The sequence below is a fragment of the Equus przewalskii genome, chromosome 23 (assembly GCF_037783145.1).
Source record: "Equus przewalskii isolate Varuska chromosome 23, EquPr2, whole genome shotgun sequence".
Taxonomy (NCBI): Eukaryota; Metazoa; Chordata; class Mammalia; order Perissodactyla; family Equidae; genus Equus; species Equus przewalskii.
The window spans coordinates 23302504-23330112 of record NC_091853.1 but is presented as its reverse complement, the minus strand read 5'-3'; the positions used below and the strand labels follow the sequence as shown (position 1 = coordinate 23330112).

General features: G+C 42.1%; 1 protein-coding gene and 1 long non-coding RNA gene across 3 annotated transcripts in view; one reads left to right on the top strand and one right to left on the bottom strand.

The window, feature by feature from the left end:
- TRAF5 (TNF receptor associated factor 5) overlaps positions 1-16621 on the top strand; it is a 43398-nt gene extending 26777 nt beyond the window's left edge. For both annotated transcript variants that reach the window (XM_070591249.1, XM_070591250.1), the window contains 9 exons: positions 860-917; positions 3404-3505; positions 5765-5929; positions 6565-6642; positions 6999-7073; positions 9658-9750; positions 13416-13556; positions 14915-15083; positions 15776-16621. In XM_070591249.1, coding sequence (XP_070447350.1) covers positions 860-917; positions 3404-3505; positions 5765-5929; positions 6565-6642; positions 6999-7073; positions 9658-9750; positions 13416-13556; positions 14915-15083; positions 15776-16353 — 1459 coding nt within the window. In that variant the 3' untranslated portion in view covers positions 16354-16621. The remainder of the gene's footprint in view (positions 1-859; positions 918-3403; positions 3506-5764; positions 5930-6564; positions 6643-6998; positions 7074-9657; positions 9751-13415; positions 13557-14914; positions 15084-15775) is intronic.
- The window catches only part of LOC139078930 (uncharacterized), a 37677-nt gene extending 12508 nt beyond the window's left edge, over positions 1-25169 (bottom strand). Inside the window, exons 1-3 of the long non-coding RNA XR_011532122.1 lie at positions 25039-25169; positions 23234-23288; positions 8982-9037 (exon numbers count right to left, since the gene is read on the bottom strand). This is a non-coding gene — a long non-coding RNA (uncharacterized lncRNA). The remainder of the gene's footprint in view (positions 1-8981; positions 9038-23233; positions 23289-25038) is intronic.
- Between the last annotated feature and the right edge of the window lie 2440 nt (positions 25170-27609).

Here is a 27609-nt window from a genome sequence, read left to right as displayed (position 1 = left end):
AACCACGAATATGAGGAGAGGCTCTCCTGGGGCCAGTCTCTGAGAGCCTGAGAAATAATCTTCATGTTTTTGCCACTCACGTATTGATATTTACCTTTTCTTAAAATTCAGACCACACCTGCTTTGCATGTGAGGGCAAAGCTAGATGCACAGTCTGTGGTGGGAGGGCCTGTATGTCACGGGGGTCTGTGTTGTAGTCACCCTGACCTTTCCCTGCCTTAAGGCAGAGGTGGTCTCACATCCAGAGGGGACCTCACTGCCACGGATGCTGTCCATGCCTGGGCAGCTGTAAAACCTGGGTCATGCCACTTTGAGGGAGGGGACCCAGAGAGACGTGGAAGCAGATTTTGGGGGCTTATCTAGGACAATAAGGAAGTTGTATGCTATCAAACGTGGAAAGGGGGTTATGACAGCACATTCTCATTTATTCTTGGGTTTGTTCATTCGCACCTGTGTGCTCCAGGCAGCTTGCTAAACTAAGCTCTGGTGTGCAGGGATCCAGTGTAGCAGAGGACCCAGTCTCTGCCCTCTAGAATGTTCCAGTCTACTGATGGAGACAGGTTGTGGGACAGTGTGATAAGCAAAGGACTCCCGTGGGAGCTCTGGCAGAGGGCATTTAACTCTGGGGCACTCGCTATTTGACTTACACCCTGCAGCATGAATGGGAGTTTTTCAGGCAGACTAAGCAGATGCTGAAATTGGGATGCCAGGGGCCCTTCTGGGAGGAGGGAAGAGCATGAGCAAGGACAGGGCCTGGCCTGCTCAAGGGGTCAAGCACAGCTGGAGTGCTGGGGCTACTCTTGGAAGAGCTGTCGAGGTCAACTCTTAATTCTGGCTCTGTTTTTGTTTTTCTCTCCAGAGAATTAAATGCAGTCCCACTCTGCCCTGTAGATAAGGAGGTTATCAAATCTCAGGAGGTAAGAAAATCACTGTTGTGGTTTAGCGGCTCTCTGGGTGATGGAGAAGCCAGTGTCCTGGGTTGAATTGCACATAGAGGTTGGAGCAGGAGAGTGGGAGAGGGGGACCTTCCTTAGGGTCCATATTCCTCTGCCTGCGCCGGTTTGAGAGAGGCTTCATTGGGTCTTTATTGAAACCCCCCCAAGTTTCTTCTCTTGCTTCCTCCTTAGCCGCTTCCTATATTAGCTCCCGTTACATTGAGGCACCTGGAGAAATGAAACATCCTGTTTCCTGGAATTCGCTTTCTCATCTGGCTAATCTCTAAAACTTCTTTTTATTATTATTATGTCTAACAATAGCTTTATTGAGACATAATTCATATGCCATGGCATTTACCTTTAAAGTGTACATGTTTCTTGGGTATATACCTAGGAGTGGAATTACTGGGTCATTTGGTAACTGTGTTAACGTGGTAACATTCTTCTATGTTTAACTTTCTGAGGAACTGCCAGACTATGTTCCGAAGCCACTGTACTATTTTACATTCCAACCAGCAAGATATGAGTGTTCTAATTTCTCTGGATCCTCGCCAAAATTTGTTATTGTCCGTCTGTTTGAGTATTGCCTTCCTGGTGGATATGAAAAGGAATCTCGTGGTTTTGATTTGCATTTCTCTAATGATTAATGATGAGCATCTTTTCATGTGCTTGGCCATTTGTGCATCTTCTTTGTAGAAATGCCTACTCAATTCCTTTGCCAATTTTTAAAGTGGATTATTTGTCTTTTATTGTTGAATTCTAAGAGGTCTTTATATATTTTGGATACAAGTCTCTTATCAGATATGTGATTTGCAAATATTTTTCTCCCATTTTATGGATTGTTTTTTCACTTTCTTGATGATATCCTTTGAAGCAGAAAAGTTTTTCGTTTTGATGAAGTCTTATTTATCTTTTGTTTGTTTCTTTTGGTCACTTGTTCTTTTAGTATTGTATCTAAGAAGCCATTACCTACCTGACCCATGGTCATGAAGATTTTCTCCCTTAAAACTTCTTTTTAAGCTAAGTTTTCTTCCTTTAGAATTCCATCACAGGACATTCAATTCTCACCTCCTCCAGGAAGCACCCTGAGCACTTAGTCTGTTGTACACGCTCCTTCTCTATGCTCTTATGAATCATTTTGCAAATGCCTAGCAGGGGACAGTGGTGTACTTGTGTCTGTATCACCCACTAGGCCAGGGGTTGGCAGGCTGCAACATGGGGTTTGTTGGGACAAATCTAGCCTGATACCTGTTGTTGTACAGCCTGTGAACTGAGAATGGTTTATATATATATATATATTTTTTTTTTTTTTGGTGAGGAATATTGGCCCTAAGCTAACATCTGTGCCAATCTTCCTCTATTTTGTGTGTGGGACACCACCACAGCATGGCTTGATGAGCAGTGTGTAGGTCCATACCCAGGATCCGAACCCACGGAACCTGGGCTGCCAGAGCAGAGCGTGCCAACTTAACCACTCTGCCACCAAGCCAGCCTGCTGTTTTTTATATTTTTAAATCATGGAAAAAAATCAAAAGAAGGGTACACAGGAGGCTGGCCCCATGGCTGAGTGGTTGTGTTTGCACGCTCCACTTCAGCAGCCCAGGGATTTGCCGGTTCGGATCCTGGGCATGGACATGGTACTGCTCATCAGGCCAACGTCCCACATAGCACAACCAGAAGGACCTACAACTAGAATATACAACTATGTACTGGGGCGATTTGGGGAGAAGAAGAAAAAAAAAAAAGAAGAAGAAGATTGGCAAGAGATATTAGCTTAGGTGCCCATTTTTTTTTTAAAAGAAGGATACACAGGAACTCTACTATTTTTGCAACCTCTTGTGAGTCTTTATTTCAAAATGAAAATTTATTGTAAAAATGAAAAGAAGAATAATGTGTTGTGAACACGTGAAAATTATGCGAAATTCGCATTTCAGTGTCCATAAATATTGGAAGACAGTCACGCCCATTCATTTAAGTATTGTGTTCTACAGAGTTGAATCGTTGTTCCAGAGAACATTGCAATGTGGCCTGCAAAGCCAAAAATATTTACTATCTGACCTTTTACGGAGAAAGTCTGCCAACCCCTGGTTTGTGCTGAAGTAGCAGGTCAGCACAGTTTCAGTGACATCTCCTGATGACTAATACAAATGTTGACGCTGCGACAGGAACCTGAAAGCATCACCTTCAGCCACAGCTCTACCTCCTGACCTTTGAGTGTGTGGGATCCAGTTAACCGTGAGATTCTCCCAGCTGCAGCCTACTGCACTGGTCTTGTAGGTTTGGTGGCCTGTATGTATCTATGACAATCTCTTCTTTTATGGTGGTGAATCTGATATTTCCATCCCAACCACTGTCTGGAAGTTTCCACCTGATTGTTGAGATGTCCTTAAAGACCAAATTAATAATAGCTTCATTCACGTTGCTGTAAAGCTTTGGAATGTATGAGACCTATTATGTTTATCTTTTAGGTGTTTAAAGACAATTGCTGCAAAAGGGAAGTCCTCAATTTGTATGTATATTGCAAAAATGCTCCTGGATGTAATGCCAAGATTATTCTGGGACGATACCAGGTTGGTATTACTCATGAACAGTATTTTCCTTGGCCGTTTTTCCAGTGACATGTAGTGAACACCTTGATGTGACAGTTACTAGGCTAAGCATGGTGGGGGACTCCTGGGGTTGCCCTCAGACAATTTCTGTCTAGCAGTACAGTAGGCTACAATGCAGCACACCAAGGGCTAAGGTATGAGTGACAAGGTTTGTTTTGTACGGAACGCATGGAGGACATGCTGTATGTGCTAGACCTTAAATTGTGGGTTAGGGATCATTAATCCAAAAGAGTAGATGTGGGACATGCTGGGCCAAAGGAATGATCAGGCAAGGACATATCATTTGGGGGGAACTGTGAAGGATTTGGAGTCCGTAGGGTGGGAACCAGGGCATGACTGCAGAACGACACAATTGTAAGGGTCCCTGCCCAAAAGCACTTGCAGTGCTGGGGTGGGTGTTTCCCAGCAGCTGTGGGCCCTGGCCTCTTGAGTTTTTGATCTAAGGTAGATAACACAGACCAGAACCCAGCTAGGCTGTAGTTTAAAGGTGAAGTGTTGGTATGAGATGGAAACAAATGAGGTGTAGGGGAAGTGAAGGGGAGTCAAATTCCTTTCAAGTGAAACTGTCCCACTTTGCTCTTCCATCCACCTGGGGGGTGGGTTGTTAAATGCGGAGCTGGAAATGTGGCCCTGCCATGCTGAAATTTTCCCCTTCCACCCACACATTTTGGAATGTAAGGCAGCGGATGCAGTTTTTTCTCCATCATGCCTCCAAAGGCCCCAGGCACTGAGTTGATAAATGTGTAAATGACTTCCTGGTTAACCCAGGGATTTCTTTGGAGGTTCACAGAGCTTTTTTGTGTTTTCCTCCGACAGTCCCTGGCCACTTGTTTTGATAGTCAGGTAGACAGAGCAGGGCTTCTTCTCCAACTTTGCTGTCACTAAGCCTGAAAAGGAAATGAGGCTCAAAGGGACCATTGATCAGCTTTGGTGACCAGATCCTCAGTTCCTAGAAAACAGTGGCTGGTCTCTTTTGTATTTCTCCCCATTCCCTGTTCTCTCCCCGACTCCCCCTTGCGTGGTAAGGTGGAGAATCTCACAGGTAGCCGTCTTGATGAATGTCGACTCTTTTGGTGAAAGTTGAGGGATAGCATTGATGAATTTTGGAGAAATTGTGAATTTCAGTTGTCACTATTTGTTTTTTATTACTAGAGGCAAAGGAGGATAGCTATAATATTTGTTAATCTCCTGTAGAAAAACCGTTGGCTCTTTTCTCCTTCAGAGAAGGGGTCGGCAAACTGTTTCTGTCAGGAGCCAGACAGTAAATTTTTTAGGCTTTGCAGGCGATACAGTGTCTGTCACAGCTATTCGACTCCACTGTTTCCGAGGGAAGGCAGCCAGAGGCAATATGTGAACAAATGGGTGTGGCTGTTCTCCAGTAAAACTTTATTTCCAAAAACAAGTAAGGGCCGTAGTTTGCCAACCCTGTTTCAAGCATCACAATAACTTGCAGTGATCCAAACGTTTTATTGAGACATTCCTGCTTTTAACAATCTATAACATGAGGAACCAGAGAATGAACACTGTCCATGTCATCATTCACTGATATTTTGGTTAAAAACATTTCCTGACTTTACAAGATTGACCATTCCCAGCTTCTCTTGGGCCAGCCATCCTGTTTTCCTCTATCTCCTTATCTTTATCACTTTGGGAACAGCTTCCTTTCCCTTCCTCTTCTTCCTTAATCCTTTCCCCTCCTTCCTGTACTTAGGATATGCCCTTCTCTTCTTCCTTCTTTTCCCTCTGTCCTGGCTTCTACCATCTGCTGTGCAGCAATGAGTACCTGTGCTAGGGGTGGGGCTGGAGGGTGCACAAAAAAAAATAAAAGATATCCTTGAAGAACTGGTAAATTAATTGGCAAGCCTCAGGAAAATATTTAAGAACTAACCTGAGAACGTGAGCACGTTACTACATAATCTCAAATAAACTCGGCGTGCTCCCGTCTTCACACATCTTCCCCTGTCCTCCTAACTCCCACCAAGCAAGGCTGGATTTCACAGCCTCGGTCCAAGCGGCCCTCTCCGTGTCCTCTCCTCAGCAGAGGCAGGGGTGGCCTCCACTGGGAGCCTGTAGGCAGAGGCTGCCCACCCGCCCTGTCCTGCAGTCCTGTCTGCCCAGCTCTCCTCACTGTCCTTCCTCCCTCACTGGGGCTCCCAGCTGGCTCCCCCTCCCGCGTGTCCCAGTCAGTGGGTCCCACCGCCCTGTTGTTCTCTGTTGCAGGACCACCTTCAGCAGTGCCTATTTCAAGCTGTGCAGTGTTCTAACGAGCACTGTCAGGAATCAGTCCTTCGGAAAAATCTGAAAGAGCATTTGAGTGCATACTGCCAGTTTCGAGAGGAAAAATGCCTTTATTGCAAAAAGGACGTGGTAGTAATCAATCTACAGGTAAAAAAAAAAATCAGTCATCTTTATGGGAGTCAGTTGTGCCTGAGTGGTCACAGTGAATCAGATGGGATCCCAGGAGCATACTTGTAGATTTATTTTTGTACAGAAACAGGTCTAAAGAATAACTTTATCTGAGAGTTCTATAAAAAGCTAAAAACCTTGTTGGTAGGACTCCATTCATCATTGGGAAAAATATTGTTTGAGCATCTCTGAGTATGAGTGTGCAAGAAGCGATGCTAGATGCCAGGACACAAGGTGATGAGACTGTCAGTCCTGAGGATGCTGAGGTCTAACGGGAGAGGCAGGATATAGGGATAAAAAGAGAGCGTAGGGTACCTTTCACATGTGCCAAAGGAGCCATACTGATGACTCCCACAGTCTGCCCTCTGTGAGTCCCGTGCCCTCTGACCTTCTTTTGGAATAATTAGAAAATTGAATTGAACTGAACTGATTTATACCAAGAAAACAGCCATCTCTAATCCTTTTTGGAACTAGGCTATACGTTCCTGTACAGGGTAAGCCATGGAACATAGACCCCCCCCCCAAAGAGACAGATGTATAAACACTCTGAGGCCACAAAAGGGGACCCTTGGAAGCAGGGTTTGGCTTTGTTTCATCCACTTTCTCTGTTTCAGAATCACGAGGAAAACATGTGTCCCGAGTACCCAGTATCTTGTCCCAACAAGTGTTTGCAGATTATTCCAAGAACTGAGGTAACTGAAAATAATTCTCTCAGTAGATTTTATGTAAGGTAAAGTTTTAGTAGTCATTGTGGTGTGTATTTGATAAAGTCCCATAGACAGAGGCCCGAGGTTTAAATTACACCCAGGATAACCATGCCTCTGTCTCCCTTTCCCTTTTCCCTGAGAGTTCTTCTCAGTTTCCACCATAGCTCTCCCTCTGCCAGGCCTTAGCGTGGCGTTTTTCCTTCTATTCCTTCCCTCCCTCCCAGCCACCCTTGCTTCCCCTCCGTCCCCTCCGTCCCCTCCATCCCCTCCTGCTGCAGTTATTCCAGGCAGTTGGAGGATTGGTGACGAATCTCTATAGCGTGAGGCTGTCCCTTTCGTAGGTGGATGAGCACCTTGCTGTGTGTCCTGAAGCTGAACAAGACTGCCCTTTTAAGCAGTATGGCTGTCCTGTCAAGGTATGGAATGCCTTTGTGTTTCTGCCTCTACGTTCTCTTGTGTACGGCGAGTTCATTTTACTCTTTGATTCCATTCAGGAGGCAGAAGGACATTCACTCCTGAGAACTTTAAGACTGGCAGTTGAATTAGTCAGGGTTCATCCAGAGAAACAGAACCAATAGGATGTATATATAGAGAGAGAGATTGATTGATTGATTGATTTTAAGGAATTAGTTTGTGCGACTGTGGGAGCTGGCAAGTCTGAAATTTGCAGGGCCGGCAGGCAGTCTAGAAACTGAGGCTGGGGTTTCTATGCTGTAGTCTTGAGGAGAGGAGCTGCTTCTTCAGGAAACCTTAGTCTTTGCTCTTAAGGCTGTCAGCTGGTTGGGTGAGGCCCTCCCACATGATGGAGGGTGATCTGGGTTACTTAAAGTCAACTGACTGTAAATGTTAATCTACAAAATACCTTCGCAGAGAAATCTACACTAGTTTTGACCAAACAACTGGGTACCATAGCCTAGCCAAGCTGATACATAAAATTAACCATCACAGTAATTATTTCTAATTCTGACCCCGCTGCCTCGACTAGGTTTTGGAAGCGTTGGGAGTCACTCTTCCAATGATTACAAACCTGGGTTTGATGGTGCTTCCCTACCACCAAGTATTTTGAAACAAAATTGATTTGAAATCATGTTTTAAAATGTATTTGTTACCTTTTTAAATACCTTTAAAAGTATTATTTGATGTATTGTGTAAAATAAATTAAAAATAAAAGTAAATTAAGTTTGATCCCCACCTCAGTCTTTTTAACAGATTCCAGATGGATCAAAGTTTTAGGCATTAAAATATATCATGCTCTGCATTGTTCCACATTTTCTGTAAATCTAAAATTGCTCCAAAATAAAAAGTTTATAAAAATTATAAAAATACTGGAAAAAAAAAAAGAGTGAGTTTTCTTCTTGTTCATGAAATAAAGAAGGCCTTTCTTAGATGACTAACACAAAACTGGAAAATGTAATTTTGATAAGTTTAATCACAAATGTTTAAAACATCTATGTTTTTGGGGCCAGCCTGGTGGTGTAACAATTAAGTTCATATGTTCCCCTTCAGTGGCCCGGGGTTCACCAGTTCGGGTCCTGGGTGCAGACCTATGTACTGCTTATTAAGCCATGCTGTGGCAGGCGTCCCACATATAAAGTGGAGGAAGATGGGCATGGATGTTAGGTTAGGGCCAGTCTTCCTCATCAAAAAGAGGAGGATTGGCAGCAGATGTTAGCTGAGGGCTAATCTTCCTCAAGTAAAAGAAAAAAAAAAGTTAAAAAAAACTATATGTTTTTAAAAATACCATAAATAAAGTCAATTGGCAGACTACAAAGTGGGAGGTAAATATCTACAAAATATGACCAGACGAAAAAAAGGGCTATTTTCCAAAATATACAAACAATTCTTACATGTAAATAGCTTATTTAACTTAATAGAAAAATCAGCAAAGAAATATATGGGCAGTTCCAGAAGAAAATTCAGTTGGCTAATAGATGTAAGGAAAGACACTCAGTTTCACTCCTAAATATCTTTCCATAAGTATGCAATGATTGCACACATATACAAACACATACACACACAAAGATGTTTAGATAGCAAAAAAACCCAAAAAACTAATAACCTATAAGTCCATCACTCAAGTGCCAACTATATAATTATATATTCATATTTTGGAATACTATGCATCTGACAAAAAGAATGAGGTCTCTATTTTAAAGAATTAAATATAGTATGTTCTCATTGTATTAAAAATGTGTGTATATCTTCACTGACTCTGGTGAGTGAGACTAGGGAACTGGGTGTGCTGATGGAGAGACGAGGGCTCTGAAAGAAATCTTCTTTACACTTAGGCCCAAAGTCCAGTTGGGTTATATTCTAGAACTTACCTCAGTACCAGAGCTGGGGATGGGAGTTGTCCTGTGGAAGAGGGGCCAACCCTAAACTGAAGGGAAATTAATGATAAATGTTTGCTTAGAGTCCACAGATCACCCAGAACATCTAACATTGCACTAGTAATATCGGCAGTTTGCAATCTGATATTTTAATGATCAGGGAAGAAGTAACCCTTTCTTCCTGCAAACATATTATTTGCTTTTGAGGGCAACAAATTTGCAGGGGCTGAAACTAGGTTGCATACTTTGGCCTGTGATAGCAGGACAGTTGTGGAAGGCAGCATAGAAATGCGGTTGGTAGGAGGGAGAACTAACCCAGGCTTCAAACTGATCTGGAGCTAACTCACCAAGGAGAAAGGTTTTATATGGGAATAGTTGAGAGATGATGATCACTACACTTAACCCACAGTCATATATTCCCAGGGCGAGAAAGCGTATCAGCATTGAGAATTTTGATAGCGACCTGATTCTCTGTCTCTGCAAGTTTCAAATTATCTCATGCGTACTGTAGAATCCTAAAGCTGAGACTGGGAGGGGGTCATTTTTCCTGCAACCCACCTTGAGACAAGAAAGCAAAATGTCAAAGTTCCGCGTTAGCAGAATATCCCACCACCACCCTCGTTTTTGGAGCCCTTCAACAACCTAACTTATTTTTCTCTTCATATTGAAGGATAAGCGGGGGAACCTTCAGGAGCATGAGCATTCAGCCTTACGGGACCACATGCTCCTGGTTTTAGAAAAGAATCTCCAATTAGAAAAACAGGTAAATATTCAAGGGTTCAACTATAATGGGAGGCAGCAGAATTCCTGGGATTTGCCATTATTGGTATTTTTCTAGTCCCCTCTGTATCCGTGTAAGTTGACCGCAGGTAGAAGTTTTTCAACTAAGTGCCTAGAAAGACTCGTAGGATTATAGAACATTAGAACTAGAAGGTGCCATTGAGATCTTTGGGTCCAACCCCCTCATTCAACAGATGCAGTAACTAAGCTCAAAGAAATGCTGATGTGTTTGTAACTTGTAAGTGGCAGAATTCAATCTCAAACCCATGTCCCCTGATTCTCAGTCCAGTGTTCCCCATGGTACACCGTACTGCCTCTCTGCAGCCTATCCACACACCTTTTGGTTAATACCTGGCACCTAGCAGGAGCCTAATAGGTGTTTGAAGTTTTTAAATTAAATCAGTATTACCATGACTATCTGTTCTAGGCATTATGGGTTTTCTATATTTTGTAGTAAGTCTTAACTTCTACCTTTTAGAAGCTTTGCAACCTGATAAATGCATACATACATATTTATTTCACTGAGTTGTGAATATCAAGTGAAATTGTGTGCAAATGCCTACCATCGTCCCTGGAATATTCATAGGGGACCTCAATAAATGCCGATTCTATGGAGTAATTATTATACGAGTTAATTATTTTGTTAGAACTTCTCAGAGGAGCAGACTTTTCAAGCCCATGTAGGGAAGAAAACCATCCATCTGCACAGAGGGAGCTGAATTTTACTACTGCAGATTATTTTGTTAGATCTGATTCCAAATTATAGAGATGCTGGGTCAGATCCTGGAGAAAATTAGAAAGACTGATTACACTGTAACTTGGATAGAAGGCACGCTGCCTAGTAACCATTCCCTAGTTCTTTCTGTATCAGTTGCTTCATTCATCCATCCATTCATTCAACAAACACTGGCTGTATGTCAGGTACAATGTTAGTTGCTAAGGACATTGAATTGAGGAAGACACAGCCTCTACCCTTGAAGAATTCACAAAAATGTAAATGAGTAAGTTTCTGTGCCTGCCAGAACGTACTATGAGGGTACCGCATGCGTGGGGTACAGAGGCTGTAGGGTTTATTCTAGAGGAGTTGGGGAAATTTTTTCAAGGTAGGACATCCATGTTGCTTCTTGAAGGAAAAGAAGTTCTGTTGGTGAAATGTGGAAATGAGATCCCAGGAGGGGAAAGTTTGTGCCAAGGCAGGGAGGCATGAGAGGGGCTGATGATTCAAGAAAATGGGGTTTGGGGATGGAGAGACATCCAAGCATGAGACGGGATGACTGGAGACCAGTCTGTTGGATCCCGATTGCAATGGCCTTCCACGTAAGCTAAGAAGTTTTGAACATTGTGCATTCAATTATTCTTTTTATTCATTCGTATTCTGCCTTGTTTCAGAAAGGATTTAAGGCTCCAAAGTTTGAATTAATGTTTGTCACTAATAGGGAGCTAATGGAGGCTTTTAAATTGGAAAATACTTGGCCAACTAATCGTTTGCTTGGTTTTAAAAAGTAAAACAGCTGGTAGTAGCATGGAAGATGGATAGATGGAGAGAAGAGAATGAGGACAGAGAGACCAGGCAGAAGGATGTTGCAATAAACTAGACAATGTAGCATTAGAGCCTGGCAATTGATGAGTGAGGGCTCTGGAGCCAGAATCCCTGGGTTCGAGGACTGGCTCCACACTATTCATATGAATTTGGGCAAGCTATTTAATCTCTCTCTTCCCCAATTTCCTCATTTGTAAAGTGGGTTTGTGAAGAGGGTTAAATGAGATAATATATTTAGGTTCTTAGTGCAGTGCCTGGCACATAATAAGCATTTCAATATTAGGTGGAGGCAGGATGCTGGAGGTGGTGGTGATGATGCTGATGGTGAAGGTTCAACCAAGGCTGTGTCAATGGGATGGAAAGAGGGCAGTGGGAGGCGCTGGGAGGGCGCAATGGCATGCTGTAAGCTTAGAAGGCAGGGAATGTGGTAATGCGATTAACTGAGACGGGCACTACATGAACAGGAGCGCGTTAGAGGTGAGGGTGGGGAGAGGAACCACTGAGTTTGCTTTTGGGCCGGAAGATATGTCTGGTGCATAGGTGGAAGTCAGCTCTCAGGGTCTTAATAGAGGATTCTGGGGCCAGAGAGACATGGTTGTTGCAGCCATTTGTGCATTCATTCATAAAACATGGATCAAATGCCCTCCGTGTGCCAGGCACTGTGCTAGACTTTGGGGATAAAGAAATAAGTGAGATGGAGCCTCAGCAATTTAGTGGAGGAAGACGACCAAAGTAACCCCCCAAAAAGCAATGAGTAATGAGGGTAAAGTTACAGCCTAGAGTATGGTCAGGGTATCTTGGAGCTTGAGAGGTGACCTGGGTGGGTGGTAGTAGTAAGGAAATATTTCTGAGAAGATATGCCCTTGAGTGGAGTCTTAAAAAGCGGTAGTTTCTAGATGAAGGGGGAAGTGTCTGAGAGAGCAAGGCCTGATGGGAAATAGAAGTTGTGTAGTCTTGCTGGGCAGGGCATATGTGGGACACGAATGGGCATGAGGCTGCAAAGGTAGCCAGGGGTAGATCCTGTAGGCCCCTGTATAGCGTGTAAAAGAAGGCCACTAGAGATGGTATGGTGTGTGTGTGTGGCGGGGCGGGGGGTGACAAGACCAGATCTGTCTCTTCATGTTATTCTGGTCACAGTATGGAGTATGAATTGGAGGAAAACAAGATTAAAGACAGGGAGAACATTCATTTCTTCATTCATTTAACGAATATTTATCACTTAACCTGGTACTGCCTGGTACCAGGCCAGCTGCTGGGGTGACAGGGGCTCATGGGATCTGCACCAGTCCTGGCTCCCGTCGAGCTTCCCTTCTAGTGTGTGTGTGAGGGATAGTTTAGGACTGTTGTAGCAGTCCAGGTGAGAAATAATGAAGGCTAAAACGAGATGAGATGAAATGAGAAATAGATGTAAGAGTTGTTTTGTTTGTTTTGTTGTGTCTTAGGAGTTAAAGTTGCAAATATTATTGATTGAATGCATGTGGGGATGAGAGAAGAGTTGTCTAGGATCACTCTTAGGTTTGTGATTATTTCTCTCAAATAGATTACACATTCTGAGAGGGGTGCATGTTTTGCCTACCACTTGCTAGCCGTATGCTGGGCAGATTACTTAAACTCTCTGCCTCTGTTTCCTCATCTGTAAAATGGGACCAATATTCATACCCAACTCATAGCGTTCTTTAAGGATTAAAAGAACTAATGAATATAAGGGTATGATAGACATTCAGCAAATTTCAGCTATTGCTATTGATACGGTGCATGTAACATCTAATGTGGAACGGTGATCAGTACTCTGTCGTTAGTTAATAAGTACATACTGAATGAAGAGAACCAGTTCAGTAAATTCAGTCAAGTGATATCACTATCATTAGATAAACCATCATAGCGGGTTAGGCATAGAAAAGGCTGATGAGAAATCTGTGAATCTGATTTTTTGGAAGCATTTGCACATATTTTCCTAGAATTATATAGGAATCTACCTGTAAATATTTTCCTAGAAAAATATATATTTATATATTTTTCCTAGAAACACTTTACCTGCAATATTTTCCTAGAACTATGCTTAAATTATTTTAACTTGTCTGCACGCATTTTCACATTCCTGTTATTAGATTTCTGACTTACATAGGAGCCTAGAACGGAAAGAAAGTAAAATTCAGCAGCTAACGGAAACGGTAAATAAATTCGAAAAGGAGTTCAAGCAGTTTGCACAGCTGTTTGGCAAAAATGGAAGCTTCCTCTCAAACATCCAGGTGAGAAATGGCCATTCTATTCATAGCCAAGGTTTAGTCTTCAACTGGCACTGAGGGTTTTTCTTATAACTTTTTAAATGGAAAGAATTTCAAATGTACAGAAAAGCTGCAGAATAAGTGCAAAAAACACCTGTATATTCTCCATCCAGATTCACCCACTGTCAATATTTTGTTCCATTTGCTTCATCATTCATTCTTTCTCTCTCTGTCTCGCTCTCTGTATGTGTGTGTTCTTGCTGAACCATTTGAGAGTAAGCTGCATATATCATGGCCCTTTACCCCTACATACTTCAGTATGTATTTCGTTAAAGATCTTCTGTTATATAACCCAAGTACATTTAGCAATGTCAGTGAATTTAACGTTTGTACTGTACTTTTATAGAATTTTTGGCGATTAAGGTTTTAATTAATGTTAGACTGATATTAGTCACTTGATTTCAGATTCATTGACAGCATCTATATTTCTGCATTTTGTAGTCAACAAAGTGAAACTATTCATTCCCTTGGGAAGAAAATGCTTTAAATATCACTAAAATACAGCAAACATTACTTTGTAGATCATGAATAAATAACCATAAACAAATTCCTAATGAATAATCTCTTTATTGTGATTATAAAATTTATAGCAGAAAAGACTTTGAGACATGTGGTATGGGCACTATTTTTGAAATTTGGATTATCCCAGAACACGCGGGCCATATAATTGCCATACTTTGTCAGCGTAAACTATGTGTTTGTGTGTGCGTAGAAAAAAGGAAATCCATCATATGTTACAATCTCAAGGCTGACCTTTTTTTAACACGAAAACCAATCAGAGTGAAGGTACTGAGGGCAAGAGTGGAGGAGAAATGTAGTTGTTTTATTTAATCTTTTCCATCTAAAGAGAACAATCAGAAGTTGAGACCTCAACTCAGGATATTTCTGTACCACCTGTGGTGCTCAGGCCAGAACAGGTGGGCCTACTTCCAGCTGATTCTCTGCCTTCTAGCAGAGCAGGAGTGAATCAGAAGAGCTAAGAGGAGAAGGAAATGATAAGGCAAGAGGACAGACAACATGAGGATAGAGATATAAAGATAGGTTAGAGAACCAAGTGGAGAGAAATTGAGGGAGGAGTGAAAATGAGATGAAGAACGGGTCAAAGATTTGGAACAGGAGCTGGGATAGGCAGGAGGAGCGGGACATTAGGCGGCTCATCTCTCTATGATCCTCACTGAGTTTTCTCTTCGGGACTGCATTTTTCATGTCATTAATTGGTTAATTAAGTGTGAAATGTTTGAGTTGAAAAAATTAAGTCTCGATGAATTACTAAAATATTAACTAAGTTTTTTTTGACATGACGATCCATTTTGTACTGAAAGCTTCTTGCGAGTCACCTTGACAAGTCCGCTTGGCTAGAAGCTCAAGTGCGCCAGTTACTACAAATGGCTAACCAGCAAGAAACTAAATTTGACCTGAGGGCTTTGATGGAAGCAATTGACACAGTGAAACAGAAAATTACCCTGCTAGAAACCCATGATCAAAGAATAGGTATGTCTAATATTTTACTCTTATAATAATATACTCAAAAGAGAATATTATTCTCTTTCGGTGACTCGTTTGTCTGCATGTGTTCGTGAAACAAGCAAACTCCTGGCCAAATGGAGAGTCACATCTGTCCAGGATAAACAATGGTTGAATCTAGTATTTGTGAAACAGAACAGCATGAGATTCTGGCCATGCAGGCAAAAATGACAGGGGGCCATAAGCAGGGGCTGGAACAGGCAAGGGGTGGAAATGGGGCAGGACATTCCAAGAATAGGAAGTGATGGTTTTTAAGGAGAGTGGGAAATAAGGAGAAAACTAAGGGAGAAAAGTCGTGGCAAGATTGTTTTAAGTATAGAAAAATATAAAAGGGTTTGGCTGTTTAAAAGCATTCTAGTTAGAAAGAGGTGGGGCTCACATGCTAATACACGCTAGTTGAATGCTAAGTGTGTCTTGTCTACACTTTGGGGGGCTTCAGTTCAAGAGGACGCATTCAGGTGTTCTGGGTGCCACGCTTGCCGAGATATGAGATTCACTGAGTTGACATTATTCATACAAATGGTCCACTGGTGGACACTGCATTTAGTTCATCTTTAGGATGTCAGAATTTCATTGGTTGTCTTCAGAGAAAAAATTCCACTCTGGGCAAATTCTAAAAACAACTTTAAGGCCTACGGAAACTTTCTTTTTCTTTGCAGTTGTTTTGGAAGGAGAGACTAACAAACATGATGTCCACATTAATATTCATAAAGCACAGCTGAATAAAAATGAAGAACGATTTAAACTGCTAGAAGGTGCCTGCTATAATGGAAAGCTCATCTGGAAGGTGACAGACTACAAGATGAAAAAGAGGGAGGCGCTGGAAGGGCACACGGTATCCATCTTCAGCCAGCCTTTCTACACCAGCCGGTGTGGCTACCGGCTCTGTGCTAGAGCATACCTGAATGGGGACGGGTCTGGGAAGGGGACGCACCTGTCGCTGTACTTTGTGGTGATGCGAGGGGAGTTTGACTCACTGTTGCAGTGGCCATTCAGGCAGAGGGTGACCCTGATGCTTTTGGACCAGAGTGGCAAAAAGAACCATATTATGGAGACCTTCAAGGCTGACCCCAATAGCAGCAGCTTTAAAAGACCTGATGGGGAGATGAACATTGCCTCTGGCTGTCCCCGCTTTGTGGCTCATTCCACTTTGGAGAATGCCAAGAATACCTACATTAAAGATGACACCCTCTTCCTGAAAGTGGCTGTGGATTTAACTGACCTGGAGGATCTCTAGCCACTGTTTCTAGGGTGACAAAAGGACTTCTTGGGTCCAGAACCATGGAGGAGACACCTTTTATTATCATATTGACTGAATTTAGACTCAGTGCACATTTGTATTTGGCTTTTTGCCCTCAATATTTGAAGTCAGTTAAAACTTCCCAAGTGCCGTCTTGTTTTTACATTTTACTCTGTCCCAGTTTGAAACTTAAAACATTTAGAATATCCTCGTGTTATTTATATTTTTATATCTCTTAAAAGATGTTAAATTTCTTGAAAGCAAAGTCTGGGGTGTCTCTCTTTTTTACTGGTGCTTAGCATGGGGTCTCCAGGTAGGCATTCTCTAATGTTAAATGTTATTAAGGACACAGAGATAGAATTCCCAATGAAAATGCTTTGGTATTTTATTATTTGGTCTGCTGATTCTAGACCTTACCATAAGCCTGCAAACGCCACTATTTAGGGTAGGCTGTTCCAGTTAAGTAGATGGGTAGTATACTTAAAAAGATTAATATGCTCAGTTTGGATCAGACTTGTTTTGGTCAAGTACTAAATTTTGTGGAAATTATTATATCTCTAAATAGTTTCATGAAATTTACCCAGTAGTCAGCAAGCACAGTTTTGCAAGGCTGCATAGGAACTGGTGAATGGAGTAGGCATTTTCATTCTCCCTGCTGCAGTAAAGCAGAAACTACTGCATAGGATGTAGATAAGGAGATATAGCCAGCCAACTAAAGTTCAGATTTTACTATGTGAAAAAACTGTTTTCATAGGTCAAAAATGGTCAAATATTAGCAGTTTCATAAGGTTCAATTTAATAAATATAGTCATGCACTGCATAATGACATTTCAGTCATCAACAGGCCACATACACCATGGTGATCCCATAAGATTGGTATCATATAGCCTAGGTGTGTAGTAGGCTACACCATCTCGGTTTGTGTGAGTACACTCTATGATGTTCACATAGGAACGAGATTGCCTAGTGACACACTTGTCAGAATGTGTCCCTGTCATTAAGCAACACATAAGTGTGTATATATATGTATATGTATACAGATAGTTTAAAGGTATTTTGGTAGTAATAGTAAATTAATGTGAGGATGGGCAAGATTTAGTATATGAAGGAGAAACTGTTATAAATGGATAAGAAGAATTTAAAACCTAGGGAGAATTATTACAATTTCCTATGAGTGTCAGAAATACTCCCATCCAAAACTGATTGCCAAAAACAGTATCTCCTATTCTTTTTGAGAGAACTTTTGAATTCATAAATTGCTAAGAAATGGGCATTTATATAAACATGTGACTTTTCTTGTCGAAGTCCTGAGTACTTTGTGAAGAAGAGAAATCATTATGTTCTTGTGCCTCTATCTGTAAGGGTCTTAGGGTGTATATATAAGTTGAGATGAGCCCTTCTGACTCTTGATAAGCCTGAGCTTAACAAAAAAATATCCAGTCTTCCTGAGCCTAATTTGTTGTTATGCAACTGAGCATTACTCCACTCAGACTGGCTCCCTTGAGTGTGCAAGGACAAGTGCCATGGGCTGAGGGCCACTTACTGCAGCTCACTTGGGTGATCACCATGCATGCACCTGACAACTTTTGAACAGTTAACCTGATAGAAGCAGCATGATTTGTACCAGTGGTTTCTGGAATAATTGGAACTTTCTTAATCTCTTCTGTGAACTTTTCAAGATGCTAAAGACTCATATTGCAGAAACCATCCCAAAGGGTTAAATTCAGAGAAAGAAGTTCACAATAGAAGTATACTAAAGAACGACACTGTAGCTGCTGGTGAACTGGTACAGTTGATGGGTAACACATCACCTCACACAAACTCAGGAAGCATTTCTCTAGACCACACAGCCAGACCCCGGTGCTTCTCTGTTTCAGTGTTTCTAATCAAATCCAAGGTCATCCTTTGTACTTGGGAGTGGAACATCATATTGTTGTAACTAGTTTTAAGTAGTTGATGTGAAAAACATTTTAAAGTGAATTTATCAAAATACTGGTTTTGTGTTTTAACCAGCTTCTCTACATAAAAAGTATGTCATGGGGCTGGCCCAGTGGCTCAGCAGTTAAGTGCACACGTTCCACTTTGGTGGCCCAGGGTTCGCCGGTTCAGATCCTGGGTGTGCACCTACGCACTGCTTGTCAAGCCATGTTGTGGTAGGCATCCCACATATAAAGTAGAGGAAGATGGGCACGGATGTTAGCTCAGGGCCAGTCTTCCTCAGCAAAAAAGAGGAGGATTGGTGGCACATGTTAGCTCAGGGCTAATCGCCCTCAAAAAAAAAAAAAGTATGTCATGGCATGGTTTGATTACAAGTTGAGTCCCTTTGTCTTGAAACAGTGATCACAGAACAAGGTATTCTAGAATAAAAAGCACTCCTTTCGCACAAAAGAAGAGTTGTGATTTTTGTTTTAAACAAGTGGATCTATGTAAATGAGTTTTCCTCTTTTATGATCTGAACAGTTTTTTTTATTCTATTTCAGTAGGATTTAAATTTTTATTTCCATTTTGGTCTGATTTTGATTCGTGATGAAAAGAAAACAGTACACTAGGCATCAAAGGGGAGTTAACCTTGAGCAAGGTATGTGCAGGAATAAAGTAGGGTGGGGAGGTAGGGTACATATTAATGCATACTAACAGATCTGAATTCTGACCCCTGATCTCCAAATTGGATGTTTTCAGAGAAACAGGAAATAGTCATGCCAGGTTCGGTTCACAGTGCCAGTCTTGAAGGCACTTAAATGGGACTGAGAGCCACAAACCCTTGGTGTGGTGCCTTGGACAATCAATCCACACTGCCAATTACCTCTTTTCTCTTAGAAAGTGGTTGGAGTCATGGTCCTTAATCTTACATAAGAATTCTGGGCTGGAGACAAAGCTTTGATGGATGCACAGTAGGTGCCAGGTGGTGAAATCACCTGAGAGCCCCACATTTTAGGGGAGGCGGGAGAGAAGCCTGCATTTGGAGAAGGAATGGTAAGAGGGAAGAAAAGTACAAGGTGGGGGCCGGCCCAGTGGCGCAGCGGTTAAGTCCACACATTCCACTTCTCAGCGGCCCGGGGTTCACCAGTTCGGATCCCGGGTGCGGACATGGCACCGCTTGGCAAAAGCCACGCTGTGGTAGGCATCCCACATAGAAAGTAGAGGAAGATGGGCACGGATGTGAGCTCAGGGCCAATCTTCCTCAGCAATAAGAGGAGGATTGGCAACAGTTAGCTCAGGGCTAATCTTCCTAAAAATATATATATATTTTTAAAAAAAGAAAAGAAAAGTACCAGGGGAATTGGGAAGGGAAAAGAATGTCAGCAGGGCCAAAGGCCACCCTGAGAACAGCAGTCACTCCCGGGGTACCCCACAGCTGACTCTTGAACTCATCATCACCCCATGTGGCACCCTCCTCAGGCTGTATCTCTGCCCCCCACCTTTGCCTTAAGCTGCACTCATATATCCAAGTACCTGCTGATCATCTTAACTTAGAAGCCCCACAGGCACCTTAAAGTCCACTTCACCATAACACCTGGAAATCTCCCCACTCCTGAGCACTGCCAGGCTAACTCCTCCTGTTTATTCCACCCCAGTTAATGACATCATCATCCAAGCCAGAAGTCTGGATACTATTCTAGATTCCTCCCTCACCTTCCCCATCCAATCACCTACCCAGACCTGCCAATCTGACCTCCAAATAATTTTTTTAAACAATTCCTGCTACTTATCTCTACTGCCTACTACCACCCTATTGCAAGCCTACATTTTTTGCTACACAACTGTTCTCTTTTTTCTTTTGTTTCTTTCAAATCCAACCGCACACTGCCACCCAGTAATCTCTCTAAAATGAATATGTTAGAATGACTGCCCACCCAACCCACTGAGGCTCTGTCACCCACAGGACAAAGGCCAGCCTCCCTGGCATGGCATACAAGGCCCCCCATGCCTGCCTCTGCCCCTCCAGCCTCACCTCCTGACAGTTCTCCTACTTTGCATTTAGCAATAGCATACCAAGCGCTGATATTTGTCTGTGCTTGTGCTACGCTTCTACCTGGAATATTCTTCTCTACCCTGGTCTGCCTCTTGGCCTGGTGAACTCTTGCCCTTTAAGATTCTGCTTTGGCCTCACCTCCTCCAGGATGCCTTCCCAAACTAGCCCTTACTCGCTGCATACCTCACCCCCATCCTTCACCAGGCTGAGTCCCTGCTCTGGGCTGTATACTTCCTTGTCTACATCTCAATTGCTGGACTTGTCTTTTTTTCCGGAAAGCCACTGTTAATTGACTATAGGTTTGTCAGATTTTGTGTTAGGTACAAATAGAACAGATATGTCCCTGCCCTCATAAAACTTATAATCTGGAGGTCAGCCACAAGTGGTGAGCCAAAATGATCAATGTGTGAATGTTCCAGCCACCTCTGTCTGATAAAGGCTTTGCTTCTCGACTCCTTTCCCCGGTGGCCTGAGAAAAATGTCTCTCTCAGACCAGTTCTGAATGTTGGTGATGCAAAATAAGAGAATAGGCAGAAAACATTTGAAGGGAGAGCACTAGGGGCAAAATTTATGAAGAAAAGCTAAACCAATCCACATAGGATTGGGGGAAAATTAAAGACAAGAGAAAAGGGGTTATGAACTTGTGGGACTGTTAGGAATTGAGACTTGGAGCCCCTTTGATGCTTTTTCTTCCAAGAGACCCAAATTAAAGGCTAAAATACATTTTAAAATTATTTTTGGCTATTTGAGTTACACTTGTTTGAATGAAACTCCACATGGAAACTGGACTCTGGCTCCAGGATTTATAAAGCATTTGAACAAATAAATATATAACAGTGTAAGTTGTGATAAATGCCTTGAAGAAAATGACAGAGTACTGTGAAAGTATAATGTGGCCGGGGTGGGGAGAATATGTATACACTTAGGGTTGTCAAGGAAGGCCTTCATGCTGAGGTAACATGATATTTAGTGCTCAGGTGACATGTTTTCAGAATGCCCAGCACTTCTGAACAGCTTTGTAATATCTGAGGAATTTCCTGTGAGAAAACTTGCCTCCGGTGACCCCCTCTGCAACACAGGCATGTGACCCAGGCCCCACCAATCAGGCAGAGTTATGCAAAACTTCAACTTGAAAGATGAACTTGGAAAGATCAACTTTTTTTTTTGCAAGAAAGATTTGCAAGATCAAGAAAGAAATGTGCCAAACTCTGGCTACCCAGTGGTGAGGGTGATGAGGGCACCAAGGCAGAGCTCCTGGCACCTCAGTCCTTATTTTTGTAGATTCTGTTTGTAGAAGTTGTGGTCTTGGTGTCAAGTGGTGGCAGCAGCAGTGGATTTTCACTAGAGCCTCTACTGTACTGGTACCTGGCTGTGTGGCACCCACATCCGGCCTCTGGTCTTCCTGGAGATTCTGTGGGCTACATAATATTAATAAAGTCCCTTTCTCAGCCAGAGCAGATTCTGTTTGTAACTAAGAACCAGACTGAATCAAGCTGAGACTGAAAGATGAGTCAGCCATGGGAAGAGCAGGTGGGATGAGACTTCTGGGCAGAAGGCACTGAGGAATAAAAGTTGGTTTAAGGAGATGAGAAGAGGCCAGTGTGGTGGGAGTCCATCAAAAGAGGGGAGAGCAGAATTTGAGTCAGAAAAGGACGTGTGGCCCAGAATCTAGTGCTGAAGTCATGGCGAGGAGTTTGTGATTTCTGCAAAGTTTAATGAAAGTTGACAGGATTTTGACAGGGGAATGCACGATCTGATTGTGTTCTAAAAAACTGCTCTGTGTGGAGCACAGATAAGAAGGGGACAAGAGAGGCCATGGGAATAGTATTAAGGTTACATCATACTGCAATTGTTTTTACATGTCTGAGCCTTTACTAGATCATAAACTCTTTGAAGCCAAAAACCATGTCTAAGTCAAGCACATAGAAAGTGCTCAGTGTGTTAAACTGAACTGCAATTATAGAATAATGCATTGAATCTTTATAGAAAATCTGCTAAGCAGGTATATTATGCCCATTTCATAGATGAAAACACTGATGATTAGAGAGATCTATGTGGTATGGGCTAGGCATTGTCCTAAGAATTTCACAGACTAATTATATATTAACACACTAATTCTCACAACAATCTTATGAGATATATGCTATTTTATCCCCATTTTACAGATGAGGCAACCGAGGCACAGCAAAGTTATGTAATAATCTCTAGGCTACACAGCTAACAAGTGGTAAAGCCAGGATTTGAGGCCAGGCAGTGTGGCTTCAGAGGCTCCACTCTTAACCACTGTGCAAGACTGCCTCATATGGGTACTGATTGACTCTACTTGTTTATAGAAAAATATAAATTTAAATGAGTTAAAATATAAGAGTAACCACTAGAACAAAAATTGAATGCATAATTTCCAAACCACTAGAGAAAAACAATCTGGAAAAAGAAACTTTATCAAACCAAAGTTAGAAAAGAGAAAAAAACAGGAAGGATGATACATAGAAAAAACAAGTTAGAATTAAATCCAAACACATAAATACGAACGAGTTACATTTTAGTATTAAAAGAGGACAAGCCTCAAATATGGGGGGGAGGGCACACATATATACTTTTTAAATACATATCTAAAAGGAAACAGAGCTAACAACTCCATTACTGGGTATATATTCAGAGATACTCTTGCACATATATACCAGGAGAGACAAGAGAGTTTACTACCAGCATTGTTTATACTAGCAAAAAAACTGGGGGAAAAATAAACAAACAAGGGATAGCATGGAAGTGGAGTAAGAGAAACTCCTACACTGCTGGTGGAAGGCTAAACTGGTACAAGCAGTGGAGAACAATTTGGCAATATCAAATAAAGATGAATTGTGCAAACCCTTTCATCTTACAATTCCATTTCTAGACACATACCCGAAAATTCTTGCCATGTGCTCCATCAGATGTGTATAAGAATGCCCGTTAACTCCTGTTGCAATGGCAAAAATCAGGAATCATTACTACCAGCAGGACAATGGAGAAACTGCTTTATAGTCATACAATGGAATACTATTCAGCAGTTAAGATGAAAAAATTAGAACTCCATCAATCAACATGGATAACATTCACAAACATAATTTTAGGTACCTAAAGCAAGTTACCCAATAGTATCACTTATGTTAGGTTTAAAAGCATACAAAACAATACTGTATGTTACTTATATAGCTAAATATATGTAGCATGTTTAAAAGCTCTCATGGGAATGATAGATACCACATCCAGGGGAAGAGTTAACTTCAGAGAAGGAGAGGGAGAGTGAGATTGCAGAAGAGGTCACACGGGGCTTTAACTGAATAGGTAATATGAAAATCTGAAGCAAATATGGAAAAATGCTAAAATGTGATAAAGTTAAATGGTTGGTATATAGGTATTCAATATGTTATTCTCTGTAACTTTATACATGTTTGTAATATTTCATATTAAACATTTTAAAGAAAATGAGCTTTTAACTCAAGATTCTACAAAAAGAACAAAATAAACCCAAAGAAATAAAAAGGAAGAAGTTAATGAAGGCATACATTAATGAATGAGAAAAAACTAAGACAGAGGTTATCAATAAAATCAAAAGCTGGTTCAATAAATCTGATCAAGAAAAAGAAAAAAAGACTGCAATAGTATATAACAATGAATAAGAACAATATGAGATAAAAAAATGTTCACACCATGGACAATTTTATACTAATAAATTTGAAAATGTAGATGAAATGGATACGTTTCTAGGAAAAAATATTTAGCCTTTAAGAAGGCACCACATCCAGACAGCTTTAAAGATGAGCTCTTCAAAACTTCAACGGATCATTCACATGCTATGTCTGTTCTGAGTCATATAAAAAGAAGTTAATCTGCCTGATTCATTTTGAAACCTAGCATAAACTTATAGCAAAACTAGACAAGGACAACTAAAGAACACCATAAGCCAATCTCACTTATGAACATAGACACAGCAATCCTAAATTAAATACACAGCAAATTGCATCCAGCAATGTATTGGAAGAATACAGACCAGGACTGTAAGGATGACTCAACATTAGAAAATCTATCATTGTAGCTCAATGATTGTACAGTAACGGAGAAAAAGCTATATGATAATCTCTGAAAGTATTTGGTAATACTCAATACCCATTTCTGAATTTAAGAAACAATAAAACGACTTGGCAAGCTAGGAAAAGAACGAAGTGCCTTTAATTTTTAAAAAAGGTTACCTACTAGCAATCTTCAGAAAACATCATGAACGGAAGGTAAGATGCAATTAAAATAACTTCTGGAAAGAAGTACCCCTGAGGCTACTATACAGTGTAGTACTCGATTCTCGGGAAAAGCCAAAATTGTTATTTACAAATGAATTCTTACGTACAAAATCCAGGAGAATTATTAGAATACAGACCTTTAGCGAAGTGACCACATAGATCACCATCCCAAAAACCAAACTATCCTAGGGCGCAATAATAGTCCAACAGGAAGAGCAAGCAAACTAAAACAGCAATAAAAACTGCCAGGGGAAAACCTAAAAAGAAATGTGCCAAACACCAAGACAACTGGAAGACTTCCCCCGAATAAGGGAAGACTTGAATTCCTAGAGAAATAACCACATCGCTGGATGGGAAGTCGCAACAGCGTCCTCGTATCAAATCTGGGCAAATTAATCTACCAAAAAACAAATCCCGGGGAAGCGTTGTCACCTGGTGACAATCTGTTACAGAATCTGGCGCTTCACTTTGAGGTTCCCGACGTGCGCGGCAACACGTTGCGAAACAAAACTACGCGCCTGCAACCCCGCTGGATGGCCCCGCGGCCGGAAGAGCCACGTCGGCTCCGCCCACCTTTGTGTCGTGGGCGGGGCGTTTCCAACCGGCTGACGCGCACGCGCCGGGAGGCCCCGCCCCCTTCCCGCCTCCCGCGATATCGTGTGGTCGGGCATCAAGCTGTGGGGCGGTCGCCAGCTCGGTTCTTCGGGACCTTCGGGACAGGGCTGGGGAGCCCGCCCAAAAAGGTCGTTTCTCCTGCAGTTTCCAGTAAGTGAGGGTCTCATTCGGATCTGTGTCTAGAAAGAGGCCGCGCCGGCATCTTCTTCGACCTCACCCTTCCCCCCAGCCCCCCTTGAGTCTCTGCCCGGGCTCTCGGTCACTCCTGGACGGTGGACCGCCACTTCCGTATCGGGCCGCTGCCAGCGCTCAGGGCTTCCCAGAAGATGTGCCCTTTCTCGTAAGCGCTTCCTTCACGTTGAACGGTCGCCGACTTCTCATAGATGCTCTGGAGGGTGCGTTCTGGGTCTGACATCCGGCTCAGCTCTTCCTCTTCCTACCGTGGAGGGCCCCGCAGATGCACCCCGTGGAAAAGCTCCCACCCCGCTGCTTCCCCCGGCTGCCTTTGGGAGGCCGCCCATTCTGTCGGCCTCAGATCTTCCCTCTTCTGAAAGTCCGTACCAAGTATCACCGCTCTCAGCGCAGCGCCCCTCCTCTCCTCCTGAAAACACCCTTCTCTCCTTAAATAACAGCAACGCTTAACGAAAGGATGCCTTAGGAGGAAGACGCTGACCTAAGCGTTCTGCACGCATTATTTTGTTCAGTCGTCGCCACAATCCTTAGATAGATACAAATCAGAAAACCGAGGCACAAAAAAGTTAAATGATTTGCCCGAGATTATAATGTAGCTTGGATGTGATGGAGCTGAAATTTGAATGCATTGTAAGACTCACTCCAAAACTCACACCCCTTTCTCTTTCCCCGATACCGGGCACCCCTCTCCCCCCCCCCCCCCCCCCTTTTAGTTGCTTCTCCGGAGGAATTTTTTCTGAATGCTGTCCAGAACGACCCTGGTTCTGGAAATTTGGCCTCTGACTACGAACTTTCTCAGAGCTCGCTTCACACATACCTTTGAGTGTTCCATTTTATCGATGGCTAAGCGCTGAGCTTAGTAATATTTTTTCATCCCCAAAATGCGCTCATGTCTCCTTAAAAATATACTCCCAACTCAGTGCTCATTAATCAGCCCTCCTCCCCTGCCTCAGTTTGACCATCATTCTTATTATCACTGTTCTCAGCAGACATTTGAGTGGGTAGTTTGTGTAAGACAATAAAGATAATTGCAGTTTCGAGGAACTCTGAGGTTTAGTTTCTGACCTCAGGGAGAAATGTGACATTTATTCATAAAAAGACCAAGAATATAGCAGCTAAACACTGACTCAGTTGCACAGAAAGTACATTCTATAGGAGCAACTTTGGACAAAACAGTTAAGTGCTAGTCTTGTTTCCTCATCTGTAAGTGTTAGGGTGAGGCGAGATCTTTAAAATTTTGTCAGTTTAAGTTCAGAGAAGAGCGATCACTGTACTGAGGTGGGAACTGTTGGAAGGGCTTTATAGTGTGTTCTTGATAGAGTATAGAGGCCAGGATCAGGTTGAGTGCTTCTCTTAGGGCTTTCAACGTCTGATAATGGCTGTGGACCTTGCTCTGGAAATAGAACTCATGTTCATACAACATTTTATATTCAATTTTTAGGAGATTGATGATCCACCCCTCTCCTCTAAAGCATGCATGTTAACCCCTGATTTAGGGAAATAAAATTAACTGCAATTCAAAAGGCAAGGCTAAGCCAGATGTGGAGGGCCTTTATCTTGTAGGCAGGGAGTGTGGAACCGTTGGAGGTTGAAGAAGATAAGTCTGGCATCAGTGTGAAGGATGAATTTAAGTGGGGAAAGGCAGTGAGATGAGTTAGGCTGCAGGTGGAGTAATTTAGGTACACAGTTGAGGAGACATTAAAGGGTTGTACCAAGCAATATTGGGAATGGGGGGAAATTGCAAGAAATGTTGGTAAGGACAAATCAAAAGGACTTGATGTCTGACTGGATACGGAATTGAAAGTTTTGAGACTGCAAATAACAAGGTTTGAGGTCTGTATAGCTGCAGTAATGTCCTTTCTTTGCTTTGTCTTCAGGGTTTTTTCTGGTGCTAGGTCATTCCTGTAACATACGTGCTCTAAGAGGAGAGATCACTATTGATGATGGACATTAAAAAGCGTAATAAGGGAATTTTACAAACAACTCTATACTTATAAATTCAATAACTCAGATTAAATGAACCACCATCAAAACTACCAAAACTCACCTAAGAAGAAACAGATAAGCTGAATAGTTCTATAACTATTAAAGAAATTGAATTTGTATTTAAAAACCTAAAAAAAAGGAAAATTCCAGGCCCATATAGTTTCACTGGTGAATCTTATCAAACATTTAAGGACAAAATAAAAGCCATTC